Source organism: Brassica rapa, chromosome A01, assembly GCF_000309985.2.
Source record: "Brassica rapa cultivar Chiifu-401-42 chromosome A01, CAAS_Brap_v3.01, whole genome shotgun sequence".
In the NCBI taxonomy this organism is placed as follows: Eukaryota; Viridiplantae; Streptophyta; class Magnoliopsida; order Brassicales; family Brassicaceae; genus Brassica; species Brassica rapa.
The window spans coordinates 19,264,018-19,277,926 of NC_024795.2; the positions used below are offsets into that span (position 1 = coordinate 19,264,018).

The window sequence follows — 13,909 nt, forward strand, 5'->3', positions numbered from 1 at the left end:
CAAGAACACGGTAAATTTGAATAAAATAAGTTAGACTTCCTTAATTTTCTCAGATTTAAAACACAAAATATATGAAATATAGAATGTAAACAAATATTAGACTACATATTATAAAAATGATAGAACATAGAGAAAATGATAGAATTTAAATTCTACCATATTTAGAACATTTCATACAAGTAAGAACATAGAGAAAATGATAGAATTTAAATTCTACCATATTTAGAACATTTCATACAAGTAAGAACTCATTGTTTTATGTACGATATATAAAAGAGTAAAAGATAGAACACAACTTAACGATCTCTAAAAAATTTTACAATAAAGTAAAAAAAACTTACAATACATATTATATTTTATAAATAACAAAGACATTTGATTAGCTCTCATGAAGACATATTATATATTTAGATAGATCACAGAGAAGACGTTATAATACGAATTATAACTTTTATAAAACGTGTAAGATAAGTTAGAATCTCTATTTTATCCTTTTAAAAAAGTTATAATATACGTTATGACAAATTTAGATCAACATATCCAAAAAAATTAGATTTAATTTTTGTATATAAAAATGTGAAATATTCTCATGATGGTAAAGTTTTTTTTTCTTATTTTTATTGATATATAATTTATAATTATTCTTTTTGTTATTATTAGGGAAATTATGTATAAAATTGACTAATTAATGCAAAAAGGTAAAAAGGAAAAAAAAAACATTCTCATTATGGCCTATTTTACCAATTTTCCGAAAAATAAAATCAAGTTGTTCTTTTAACTGCAGAGGTACATATGCATTCAAATTTTCCAATCAATTAAACATTTGATAAATTTTCTATCCAATTGGCCTCAACGTAAAGATTTTTTTTGCTCGTGTGTGGCAGATAAGAAAAACACAAACAAAATCTCTTATCTAACTCATGTTGCCACGTGGACAGATATAGTTGGTGAAGCAGATACTAATCTAATCTGACCAAAACCAGTTGGGCTATTTCAAAGCCACAAGTAGTTCTAATGGACCTTGTTCCTTCTACTCTTTAACACTAGGTTCCCTGCAGACCATTATTCAATAATCATCGTCTCTTGGTGACAGAAGAAAAGAGTTTAAGCAAAAAAAATGGCAGCACAAGCGCTTGTATCTTCTTCATTTACCTCCTCTGTTCAGACCGCTAGACAGATATTCGGCGTAAAACCAGCTGTGTCCGTATCACAGAGGAAGGTTTCCTTGGTTGTTAAGGCTGCATCAACTCCACCTGCCAAGGTACATGATACTACTCTCTAATTATTTAACAAACAGTGTGAAATGAACAATTGTCCGATCTTGGATTTGTGTGTTTGGTTTCAGCAAGGAGCAAACAGGCAATTGTGGTTTGCATCATCACAGAGTCTCTCTTACTTGGATGGCAGGTAATTCCAAATATTTGATTTTTTTAAAGCTTCAAGACGTGTAGAGTTTATAGAGAACGATTCTTAACTGGAGAGTTGTTGTGATTCTGAAGCTTACCTGGCGACTTCGGATTCGATCCGCTTGGTCTTTCAGACCCAGAGGGTACTGGAGGCTTCATCGAGCCGAGATGGCTAGCCTACGGAGAGATCATCAACGGGAGGTTTGCTATGTTGGGTGCAGCTGGAGCTATTGCACCTGAGATTCTAGGAAAGGCCGGTCTGATTCCTGCAGACACTGCTCTTCCCTGGTTCCAAACCGGTGTGATTCCACCTGCAGGGACATACAGCTACTGGGCAGACCCTTACACACTCTTTGTTCTCGAGATGGCTTTGATGGGATTTGCCGAGCACAGGAGGTTGCAGGACTGGTACAACCCAGGATCTATGGGTAAACAATACTTCTTGGGTCTAGAGAAAGGTTTCGCGGGTTCAGGTGACCCGGCTTACCCCGGTGGACCATTCTTCAACCCTCTTGGGTTTGGAAAAGACGAGAAGTCGATGAAGGAGTTGAAACTCAAGGAGGTCAAGAACGGTAGACTGGCAATGCTCGCCATCCTAGGCTACTTTGTGCAGGGATTAGTGACCGGTGTGGGGCCTTACCAGAACCTTCTTGATCATTTGGCGGATCCCGTCAACAACAATGTCTTGACCAGCCTCAAGTTCCACTGAGATGATCATATCGTATTCATCTCATGGTGTTTTATGTTGGTTTCCCATTCTCTTGTATCCTACAATCTTGTTTGTTTCTCTTGGTACCATCAGTTTCTTTGTGTTGTAACACCCTGTGTAAACATATTCGTCTTTTGTAAGAAATAATGGCCATAAAGAACAACTTCTAGGATTAATGGTTGGTATTTAGAAATAACCAAGAAACTCAGTTAACATATTTAAAAGAATGTTATGGAATTATTTACAAGTAATGCTTAAAAAGAACTCATCTCAAAGAATATCAAACCTGAGACCTATTTTGGTTTCAGATAATTCCATGCATCCTTTTGATGATATGTGTGCCAACTTCATAGTGAACATATTTTTTAGCTAGCTCAAAGCTTTTTTTCCCGGCCCATAGATTTCTTCCTGAAACATTGTCTATGACAATAAGATAAACACTTTGGTAGCTGAAAAGTGTGAAGTGACAGATAAAAACGAGAAATAATTAATGTATAAATAAGGTCAAATTTACACAATAACACTGTTTCCATATAAACTTATAAACATACGTATTAACAAATCATCACTAAGAAATATAAACAATCACTTAAACGAAAAATCCCTCAAGCTAATACTACTAATCTCATGCTGGTGAGTTCTTGCTTGTCCAGTTCCAGGAGGAAGCTCCACAGCTGAAGAAGATGCTGGCTTCTTCTTCTCTGAGTTTTCTTCCCTAAACCTAGAATGATACTTCACGGAAGAAGAAGAAGGTTCTTGTTGAGACTCAACATCCCACGTATCGAAGTCAGAGTTTCTCCTCGGAGACATTGAGTTAGCGAAACTTTCATCAGCGCTTCTGCTTCGTTTGTGGACATTGTGGAGGAGATGGATCGGAGAAGAACCGTGTGTTGGTGTAGCTGGACGACTAGAGAAAGGCGTAGTCGACTCTGAGGTTCTTCCATGTTTCATTTGCTTCTTAGCTGTGTGGTGCCAACTCTTTAAAGCTACTGCTACTCTCTCGTTGAACACTGTAGGTTTCATTTTGGAACCCATCTAAACAAATATTCACCAAAATCAAAACGTTTAGAATTTGAAACTGAAAAATTTCCACTCTTTGCTTAGTTTATGTCTTTGTACCTGAGTAACTAGAGCGTATAGAGGAAGAGTAACGTAGCTGCAAAGAACCTGTACAATAACTCTGCAAGAAGAAAGAAATGGTTGTGACTTTGTTAATATTTAAAGGAATGGTTTGATTTCTCAGTTTCTATGATTGGTTAAATCTTAAAAGCTTTTTACTTACCCAACTGAAATTCTGATGACCACATCTACTGTGTTCTTGTGGAAACAGTTCTTGAGCTTGAACTCATACTGTAGAAACAACAAGTGTGTATTTCAGTAAAGGGTGCTTGAGAAACTGGTAATGGAGACCGTGGAATTATTTTGTTTGCTTACCGTAGTCCAGGCAAAGAAAGCTAGTTGAAACGCATTCTGCAAATTGGCAAACATGTTTGTTTATTAAATTTGTTTTCAAGCATTTTTCTGTTGTTGTAAGGATGAAGGATAAAGAGTGCGAAAGTATGTACTATACCGTGAAAAGGACTAAGTGAACGAGGAAGAGAATGAAACGTGGACGACCGAACCAGAAGAGATGATCACCGGGCTGAACAAGCGGCATGCCTTTCACTATGTCCCCTTTCTCTTGGATTAGAAGTCCTAGTTTTGTTATTATCACTTGAAGTTTTGTTCCAACTATAAGTATCACCTGCAGTTTGTTTTATACCATTCATTCTTGTTAAAGAGACCAAACTGTAACCAAAAGAAAATGTTTCTTTGTATAAAGTTTTGTTGCTTACTACTAAGGGAATGAATGGTTGCCAGACGTAAGAATTCAATCCTGTTCATAACAAAGGCAGAGCAAGTATATCAGTTTTTTTTTGGGATTGTTTTTAAGTGTTTAAGAATGTAGCAACGTTTTGAAGATGAGTTGTACCGTTTGTGTTGGTCAGGAGGAATAGCACGGCTACAAACCATATCACAGGACTGGAGAAAGGCAATTGGTAACATCAGATTATGAAGTAATTAGTGAATTTTTTTTCTTTAAACAAAAAATATTAGTAGCCATACCTGATTTCAACGATTGTTTTGAAATCTTCCTCTAATGATCTCTGAATGTACTTTCGGAAATCGAACCTCGCATCGCTCCCTGGAGCCAAATGGGCCTGAAGAAGAAGAAGAAAAAATCGTTTTGCTATGCCGTTAAGACCTTAGCTTTTCCAAACAATGTGAAAGGTTAAACAGAAATAAAAAAGATTTGAGTTGTTTTACCATAATGAAACCATGTCTCAGCGTTAAGTAATCAACTTTGGTTACAGATCCAAAAAACTGTCTAAAGAAACATGCAATCCACAGTGTAATAGTCGATTTGCTCCAGAAGTTCAGATGTCTACGCCCGAAAGATGTATCCCTCGCAAACCTAAACCTCTCAGGATCTGCATTACATATGAAAAGATGCCTCATTAAAGCTTCACACTCAGTTTCATCCATTCAAAGTTCGTAAGCTATATGTATATACCGTGTGAATACTGATATTCAATTGTCTTTGTCTCCTCTTCCCACCTCTTCCATCTTCTCATCTGATGTTGCAGAAAGAAACAAAATGCAAATCCATTCTTTAGCAAAAAAATAATCAAGATCTCAACCGGTTTTGACCATAATGTGGATGTAATGTAAGAGAATGTACCTTGGTCTTTCCCAAAGCATAAGTAAGAATGCAGTAGATCACATGACAAACAGCAAGAACGAAGATGAATATATGAAGCTGATGCATCCCGTAGGACGATACAAAAGCCACTTGTCCCTGGAAACAAACATCAAACGAATCATATGTCAAATTTTGAAAAAGGGTTTACATAAAGATAAGATTTCGGAAGAGTGAAGTGTTACCTTTTCTGCACACTTGTCATAGCCTTTGGTAGCCAAACTCCTTCGAGGAATGAAAGATTCGACTAACTCGAGAAGCTTTCGACCAGAGTTTTCTTCATCTCCTAGGTCCTTCCCGGTATCTTTTTTTGTATTGGGATACTTCTTCTCTTCTTCGGATCTACTGCAAGGGCGCATTGATGCTGCGACGCTCTCGGAGACGCAAATTTGTGAGATATAGTTTTGTCCAATTGTTAGCAGTAGTGATATGAATCCCATCAGCATAAGCTCTGCATGTTTTACATTTAATTAATATCTAAATACGATTAATTAATATAGTTGGTTACATGAATATTTTGGAGGGAAATTATATGTCTTATATTAATACTATTTTTTTACCTGCTTTCACTTTTTCAAGAGCTTCATACAGTGCTTTTTTGTTCTTCCTTTTAAACCACTATCATAAGAAGATGATAAAGAACATAGATTGTTAGTCATGATTAGTATCAGAAAAAGAGGACGCATGTAACCAACACAGAAACTGTAAACCCTTTTGGGTTTTGGCGGTTAAAATCAGTGAGATCAATTTTGACTTAATAAAGAAGAACTAACAAACAGAAACAGATCAAGAAGAAGAACCAGAGAATCAATAAGAACGAAACAGACACAAAGAACATAGGAATAAGAAGAAAAAGATAATCAAGAACTAAACAGAAAAAGAAAAAGAAAATGAAGAACTAAACAGACACAGAAACAGAGAACAAAGAATCAAGACGAAGAAAAGGTATAAAAAGAACTTACGTTTCCTAATTTGTGGATCAGTTTCTCAATGACAATTGAAATTAGAAGCAAGAAGAAGCAAACAACGGCGACCGCCCACGTGGAAGTCTGCTGTAGCGTTCTTTCAGCCACCTTTTCAGCCACCTTATCAGCCACCTTATCAGCCATTAGAGCTCACAGAACAACCTCAAGCGAAAAAAGCCTTCCTTTGGAAAGTTTTCTCCCCCGTAAATAGTAGCTAATATAGTATAGTCAGAAAATTTATAAAATAAAAAACGCAGTTTGATATTATTCCTTTTGTTTGCCCTCTTTTTCTTTTTTGTTTCTTTGTTTATTTGCAATCATGAAATTCGTCTTATGTCATAATATAAGCAGAGCGGTGAAAGAAGACGACCGGTGAGTAGGCATATTTTGAAAAGTTCAAAGTTTTTGACTTTGAAACCATTAATATGACTTTTTCAGAAACATCCCCTGTGATCCGTTATGTATTGTTGAGTTGTCCATTAAATTTAATGTTTCTGTATAACCATTTTTTGGTCTAAATGTTAAAATGTTCCTGTTTCTGTATAACTTATCCTCCTGCATGTGTTTCTTTTGTAGTTTGTTTTTAAGTGTGAATTAATTATTCACATTTTGATGTAATCGAAAAGAGAGATTAGTTAAGTTGCCGACAAATCAAATGATTACTCAAAGTAATGTTTTTGTTTTTTTTAACTCTCAAAAGTAATGTTTAATCCGAAAACGGACGAAATTCATCGTCTCTTCAAGACGTTGACGTATCGAGAGTTCCCTCCAGGTTAGGGAGATTTCTCGCAAATCTGAAACTCGTTGTGCATAACTGTGACTGGGCCATGACATGAAGTTTACTTTTTGGAATTTCAAATGTAAAGAAACTTTGATAATATATCCAAGTCAATGAATTGTAAATCAAAACGAACACCAAAACCTATAATAAATAATAATTTTAAGATGACATTGATTGTTTGTTTGTTTTACATTTAGTGTATACAAATACTTTTTCTAATGAAACACAACTTTTAGTATCTATATATAATAAGCAAACCTGTTCTTGTTTTCGTATGACATCATTTTTTATACGAAAAAAAAATCTGATCCAATGATTAGAATTCTCTCGTCCCTATCTCTCCCTTCAACCGTTCAGCTCTGCAACTCCGATGACCTGCGCGTGGTGGCTCCGTTAGCGCCACCGCCGGTCCCTTTAGCTTTATTTTGATTGTCTTTAGTAGATCTCGTGTTTAGATTATGTTAGGGTGGGTTTCTAGTTAGGTAGAGGGCTTTGGTTCGAGGAGCTTGTATCGGGTCACGATTTTCATGGAGGTCGTGTGGCTAGTTGGTTGGGTCCGCCGCCGGTTCATGGTGGTCCCTTATCGAATCGTGTCTCGGATTCCTTCGTGCTTGTTTGGGTTGGTTAATCGGATGGTCTTGTAGCGTCATGGTCTTGGCGGGGGTTTTGGAGTTGATTGCTGGTGTTGGTCTTTCCGATTGGTGTGTGTTGTATCTTTAGCAACGGGTTTGTTTTGGCGGGGCCAAATGTTCCGGCTTTAGTTTCTATAACAGATTTCTTGTTGGTTTGGCCTGGTCTTGTTCCTGTGCTCGGCTTTTTTTCTTATCCGTATCAAGGTCGCCATGCTAGGAGTTGGTTCAAGTCTGGTTCGTGGTTCGTCTTTTGTATGTGGTCTTGTTACGGGAGCATCTACTCTCTCTTCCTAGAAGCTGTGTGTTTCTAGTGGGGTTATTAGCGTCGCAGTGGGTCCGTTCTTCAGTTCTTCTCTTGCGAGGAGGTGGCCATTCTTCAGTCGGTAGATGGCTGAGTTTGGGATGCGAGGGTCCGCGTGTAAGAATTGGAGGTCTTGGAAGGCGTTTTCCCGGTCAGAGTTAAAGGTTTTTATCTTGTGCTTGAGCTTGTTTTCGGTTTTGGCTCCTCTTGGTAATGGTCGTGGTGAAGTTTCTGCCTTTGTTCTGTGTTATGTTACAACTATCTCGGCCGTTTAGAGTCTGGTGGGGTTCTTGGTGATCACGCTTCGCTTTGTAGCTGTGTGGTTATACTCGAGCTCTTGTCTTTCAGCTCTGTTGGCGATGTGCAGATGGTTTATTTGAGTATTATGGATTTGGAGACCCTCTAGTGATTAGTCTCAAGTTGGTATGAATGTTGTTATTTTGTTTCTCTAGATAGTCTGGTTCCCATAAATCTCTTGGGTATAGGTTCCCGTAAATCATTCGGGCTTTGTTTGCCTGAATATGGCATTATGTTTGTAAGTTTCGTTTCAGAACTCTGTTTAATCAAATTCCACTTGTGACGGAAAAAAAAAAGATTAGAATTCTCTTTATTTTATGATTTAATTGACATTAAACATTTTTGTTATGAATGATGAAGTCATCAATGTTTTGGCAACTCTTCTTTCAACAGTCATTTATTTTAAACAACACAACTTTTTAAAAGACACAATCATAAAATAAATTAATATCCAATGATGGAGTTTACCCTGAAATTACAATCCAATGGATACAATTTTGTTTAAGATGAAGAGTATGACATCATCAAGTCACTTTAGCATACGACGCTCTTCAGAGGCGTCCCCTAAATAAATTGTAGGAATTTTTCACACTTAATAGTTGTATCTTTTCACACACAGATTTCCTTTATGAGTTATATGTTTCTAAAAGTTTATATATTGAAGAGATTGTACGCTTTCAAACTTGTTTCAGGTTTTCTATGATTATCTCTTCTGCTTATTATCTTTCTCCGTTTGCTCCAATTTAATTTTGCGGCAGCAGATCTTTGTTTCTATAACCCCTTCTCTCTTCTAGCGATAATTTTATATTCGGAATATTGCTATTTATCTGCAATTTGCTAATTATTAAATTTATTCTTTTTTGGAGTTTTTGCTATTACAATAAACATACTTTACTTTTGCTTAGATGTCCTCTGGTAACTCTTCTTATTCATTGTTTGATTAGGATCCACAATTCAGAACAACTATATCATTTGCTGATGATCCATAATTTAAACTCAGATTAAGGTATTTCTATTTCTCTGCTGTTTGCTAATTATTAAAATTTATTGTCCTTTGGAGTTTCTGCAATTACAGTAAGTATGTTTTTTCTTTGATGTCATCTGGTTCATTATTTGATTAGGTTATGTTGGATCCACGAATCAGAACCACTCAACCATTCGCTCTTCTTATCGTGAAGGTATGTCTTCTGATATCTTCTCAAAATCTTATATAGGATGGAGTGTGTTTGTGGTATTTTTAAACGTTTTCTGACACGTGAGGAGGTATATCTTCAAGGAGTTAGAGCAGGTATATGTCTTCAAGATAACAATTCTGATACGTGAAGGTATGTCTTTTGGTATTTTATGATTGTTAGTATCTCCACATAATCATTATTCATTTTTAAATATTGATTAGGTGGAAATACTAACAATCAGATAATATATCAGCCGCATCCCCAGAGTGGGCTCCTTCTCCGGCGTGTTCCCGACCACGGCTCCTCTCTCTGATAGAGTGATAGGTGGCATCTCATCTTCACAGCTTCTGCTTAGAAGTCCCACATGATCAGTAATTTTTCTTAGATGTCTTTTGGTTATTTGTTACTTTATCTTTTTTCTTCATCATTAGTTTTACTCCCATCCAGTTTTATTGTCCGATAGCTTTTCTGTGTCACTTACTGTGGTTTTTTTTCTGTGTGGAAACAATTGACTCTTTCTCTAAATTTTTTCCTTGTCTGTTTTCACCACCACCAACTGTCACACTCTCTTAACTTTTCCCTTAGGAAAATATTTTTCTCATAAACTTATTGATCTCTTCTGGTACCATTTCTCCAAATCAAAAAGGTACTTTCTATACTGAATCACCGTTGAAACACAACTAAAAGGAAGATTTACAACTCTTAAAATTGTTTCATATAGCAAAAGATTCGAAGTGAAGAGTTATGATTTTCTGTTTTTATGAAGTTGATTGTAGTCATTTATCCATTTTAGTTCCATGAATAAGTTCAAAATGGTATTTTACCAAGTTTTTTTGGTCTTCCACGTTAGACAGAAGAGAATGGATCTAACTTATTGCATATAGTGTAGATATGTTTCGCTAACGAGAGTATAATATTATAGATTTGGATGTCTGTTTCTTAGGAGTTGTACATATCACATTGGCTCAAAAAGTTTTTTCGTTTCCAGTTTGCAGCCGAGCAAGAGGAGGGAGATACATGAATCAATATGTTTTCTTCTCACCGAACATTTGGGTTTGAACTTGCGCTTTGGGACCAGATTCTGTCGGGAAAGTGGCTCTTTCCTTTTGTATCGTCTGTACATGCGAGAAAATCGTTCGTAGTGGTAATAATTATGTAATGTTCACTAAGACTCAAGATTTCCATGGAAAATTATACAAGGCGCTCTTCCCCTAGGCTATAATCTCCCAAAACAAGGGATTTTCCTTGACACGCAGATGCAACGAACACTGGACAACTCTCCAATTCCTCTTTCATTGTGAAATGGCTAAAAAAGGTTTCTAGTACTTTGCTGATGAGACAATGCCCTAACGTACATAATCTAGCCTCTTTTGAACAAGCCTTTGATGCTTTTAAAGGTGTTACCTATCTACCACCATTGGGAATCTCGGTTGACTTGTTCCCGTGGATATGCTGGAATTTTGGGATGGTAAGAAAAATAGTCTTATTCAAGATCCTATGCCTTTCCATTCGAAGTACTAGAGAATGGCATAGGCACAGCCGCACAGTCATCTTTATCACCTCCATGCAAATCCCGCCTTAAACAGAATCCTATACTTACTGCTTTTAATTGTTTAACGCGTTAAACAGATGCAGTGTGGAACCAATGTAGTAAAGCTGCAGGTTGTGGATGGCTGTTTCAGAATTCCAATGGTTTCTATATTGGACAAAGATTGTGCCTAGAGCAGCATGTCGTTTCCCCCTTCCAAGCAAAGGCTTTAGCAGTCTTCTCAGCCATGTACAACCCAAAGGACTTCCTTCGGCTGAGATCTATGAAAAATATGTATCAAATCAAATTGTCAAATGCTTATTAAAGCAATTAACTCGAAGCTTCCTTCGGCTGAGATCTTCGAAATCTTCTGGGACATCGAGTCTCTATCTTGTTTATTTTTGTATGTGCCTTTCGTTACGACTAGAAAGACACTACGTAATGCTTCCTTTGTATCTATCATCTAGTGCTGATAGCTTTGAATTAATATGTTTTATGTTAAAAATGTAACATTAATCTACTAATAATAGCAATCCCATTTAATTCCAAAGGTTGTGAATCCACTTATGTTGAAAAGTTGCGTCTTTTGTAAAAACTGTTTAAAAAGTTGTCTTTTATAAAAATGTTGGAAGGTTGTGTCTTTTCTAAAAATTGTTTAAAGATTGTGACTATTCATATAAGTATCTTTTAAAAAGTGAAAAGTTATGAGTATTCTTATAAGTATCTTTTCAAAATAACTACTTTTAAATTGGAAGAATGTGACTATTCAAATTGAAGAGTTGTGACTATTCAAATATATTTTTAAAATCTATAAATAGTCGATGTCTATGCATTTGTCAAAGTAAAATTTTCACTAATTTCACTAATTATAAAATGGTGAAAAAAATTTCTATGCAGTTATTTGGTTATAACTTTTTAGAAGGTATTTAAATGAAATGTTGTCAACAAAAAATAATAGAAAGAATTTTATGTGTTTGGATAGCCAAAATCCTAAACGAAACAACAATGTTACTAGATGAAAAGGTTTGTCTCCCACTAAACAATACACTAAAGAAAAAGAAAAAAATTTCCTTCACTTAAATCTGGAAAGCATCGTCTTCTTCATCTCTCTCACATTTTATTTGTTATTTTCTCCAAGCCTCTGCACCCTCTCGTATTTTTAAATGTATATCCTGAGACTCGTCTTCATGCTCTGTTAGTTTCTATCTTAATTTCCATTGGATTATTAGATTTTTTAGTTGCTTATTTACTTCTAAAATGTATTGTGTTAGTGGAGGATGGTTCTACGCTTTCCACCATTTAATGGGATGATATCATGATGATGACGAAGCATTATAAGAATGATTTTGTTGTTGTTGATTAATAAAAGATTGTGTCTTTTCATTAAAAATTGTGGTTAGTTTTGTTTTTCCAACATGCAACTATTGGAAATATTTTTAAAATATCACAATAAGTGTTTTTTTATTTTTTTCAACATGCAAGTATTAATTATTTTTAATTAATTATAACATCTTGAAAAGTGAATTCTCTTAAAAAAAAGAGTTATAATATGTTAATAAGAGTCTTTCTACAATTAATAATTTTAAGAGTTGTGTTTACTTATTATTAATATTCTGTCTTTTTCATAAAAAAAAAACATTGATAGTTTTGTTTTTCCAACATACAAATATTAGAAATTTTTTTAAATAGTTAAAATTCACAATAAGTGTCTTTTTGTATTTGTTCAACATGCAAATATTAATATATTTTTCAATTATTTATAACATCTTAACAATAGGATTCTGTTAAAAAGTAATTATAATATCTTAATAAGTGTTTTTCTACAATTAGTAATTTATGAGTTTTGTCTACTCTTTATAAAAATGATGTATTTTCATTAAAAACTGTGAGTATTTCTGTTTTTCCAACATGCAACTATTGAAAAAAGTTTTGGTTAAAATAGTTAAAATATCACAATATGAATTCTTTCAAAAAGTAGTTATAATATCTTAATTAGTGTCTTTTTACAATTAATAATTTGGAGAGTTGTGTGTCCTCATTATAAGAACTATGTCTTCTCATAAAAAAATTGTGATTAGTTTTATTTTTCCAACATGCAACTATTGGAAACGTTTTTATAAAATGGTTAAAATATCACAATAAATGTTTTTTTTTTGCATTTTTTCAACATGCAAGTATTGGAATTTTTCAGTTAGTTATAACATCTTAACAAATAAATTCTTAAGAAAATAGTAATACTATTTTAATGAGTGTCTTTTTACAATTATTAGTTTAAGAATTATGTCTTGTCATCATAAGATTTGTGTCTGTTCATAATAAACTGAGATTAATTTTGTTTTTCAAACATAAAACTATTGAAAAAAATATCTATTAGTAGTTAAAAATACACCAATAAATAAGTGTCTCAATCCTCATACGGCTAGTGTTCCAAGTTACTATCTATATGGTTTGGAGGGAGAGGAATGATAGGAAGCATATGAAGAATCCGAGACAGGCCGGCCAATTGGCAAAGGTCATCGACAAGACTGTGAGGAACAGGATCACATCCACAAAGTACACTCAGAAGCCACGCTTGCGAGGCCTACTTCAGCTCTGGTTCACAGCTCACATGTAGATTCATAGCTCTGATTTGATTTTCTTTTTTTTTTCTGATTCTTTCTGTACATAAACATTATTCTCATTTGATGACTAATAAATTTAAAATTTCATCAAAAAAAAAAAGATAAAAAAATTAAAAATGTTGTTAAATATCTCAGTAAGTGTCTATTCTAAAATTATGTGTGTTTTTCATATGCAATAGAGAGTCATTTTTAATGATGTGTCTATTCATAATGTATTGTAAATGTAGTATCTTAAATTAATTAACTCAAATCTAAAGTTTGATTTTCCATATAGATCTTTGAAAATCTATAAATAGTCTATATAAAAAAGTTCCTCATTGTATTTTTTCAAAAATTTATCAAATAATGATGAAAAAACTGTTTGCATTCCCTATTTATAAATTCTTAGAAGATATTCAAAAGAAACGTTGTCAACAAAAGATATTAGGAAAGGTCATTCAAGTTTGGGTAGCAAAAATCTTAAATGAAATAATGAAATTATTAGTTTTAGTTTTCTTTTACTAAATGAAAATTAAGGTATGTTTGACAAAACATGAAAAGTACATTTTTTTTTGAAAAACTGCTTTTCTTATTATATATCTTCTACTAACACATGATTCATGTCTTATATTTTCATACTTTTAGGTTATATTAAAAAAATTGATCATGACAATGTTGTTATAAATTTATAAATATCTTAAATATTCTAATAATTCGATTTGTTGTGTAATTAAATTATTATTATTATAATATTATATTATATATTTTACAAAAT

The 13,909-nt window shown here is 34.0% G+C and overlaps 2 protein-coding genes and 1 long non-coding RNA gene across 9 annotated transcripts; 2 read left to right on the forward strand and 1 right to left on the reverse strand.

Annotated features, from left to right (window-relative positions):
• The first annotated feature begins 997 nt into the window (after positions 1-997).
• On the forward strand, positions 998-2,291 carry LOC103830657 (photosystem I chlorophyll a/b-binding protein 3-1, chloroplastic). The gene is made up of 3 exons (XM_009106469.3): positions 998-1,261; positions 1,346-1,407; positions 1,500-2,291. The coding sequence occupies exons 1-3, from the start codon at positions 1,118-1,120 to the stop codon at positions 2,113-2,115; spliced, it is 822 nt and encodes a 273-aa protein (XP_009104717.1). The 5' UTR covers positions 998-1,117; the 3' UTR covers positions 2,116-2,291.
• LOC103830668 (MLO-like protein 6) lies at positions 2,026-6,165 on the reverse strand. Its single transcript, XM_009106480.3, has 14 exons — positions 5,818-6,165; positions 5,416-5,473; positions 5,041-5,306; positions 4,838-4,954; positions 4,670-4,730; positions 4,423-4,586; positions 4,222-4,316; positions 4,088-4,137; positions 3,951-3,991; positions 3,686-3,859; positions 3,550-3,585; positions 3,398-3,465; positions 3,235-3,295; positions 2,026-3,150 (listed from the first exon to the last, which is right to left on the reverse strand). The coding sequence occupies exons 1-14, from the start codon at positions 5,962-5,964 to the stop codon at positions 2,701-2,703; spliced, it is 1,788 nt and encodes a 595-aa protein (XP_009104728.1). The 5' UTR covers positions 5,965-6,165; the 3' UTR covers positions 2,026-2,700.
• A 78-nt stretch (positions 6,166-6,243) lies between these two features.
• LOC103830677 lies at positions 6,244-13,502 on the forward strand. 7 transcript variants are annotated; one of them, XR_625769.3, is made up of 7 exons: positions 6,244-8,523; positions 8,776-8,837; positions 8,953-9,009; positions 9,108-9,156; positions 9,228-9,377; positions 9,995-10,474; positions 10,636-13,502. It is a non-coding gene; the product is annotated as an uncharacterized LOC103830677 (long non-coding RNA). The 7 variants fall into 7 exon arrangements; XR_625770.3 differs by having other exon boundaries at positions 6,246-8,406; XR_625764.2 differs by having other exon boundaries at positions 8,419-8,837; positions 9,995-10,321; positions 10,404-10,474.
• Positions 13,503-13,909: the final 407 nt, after the last annotated feature.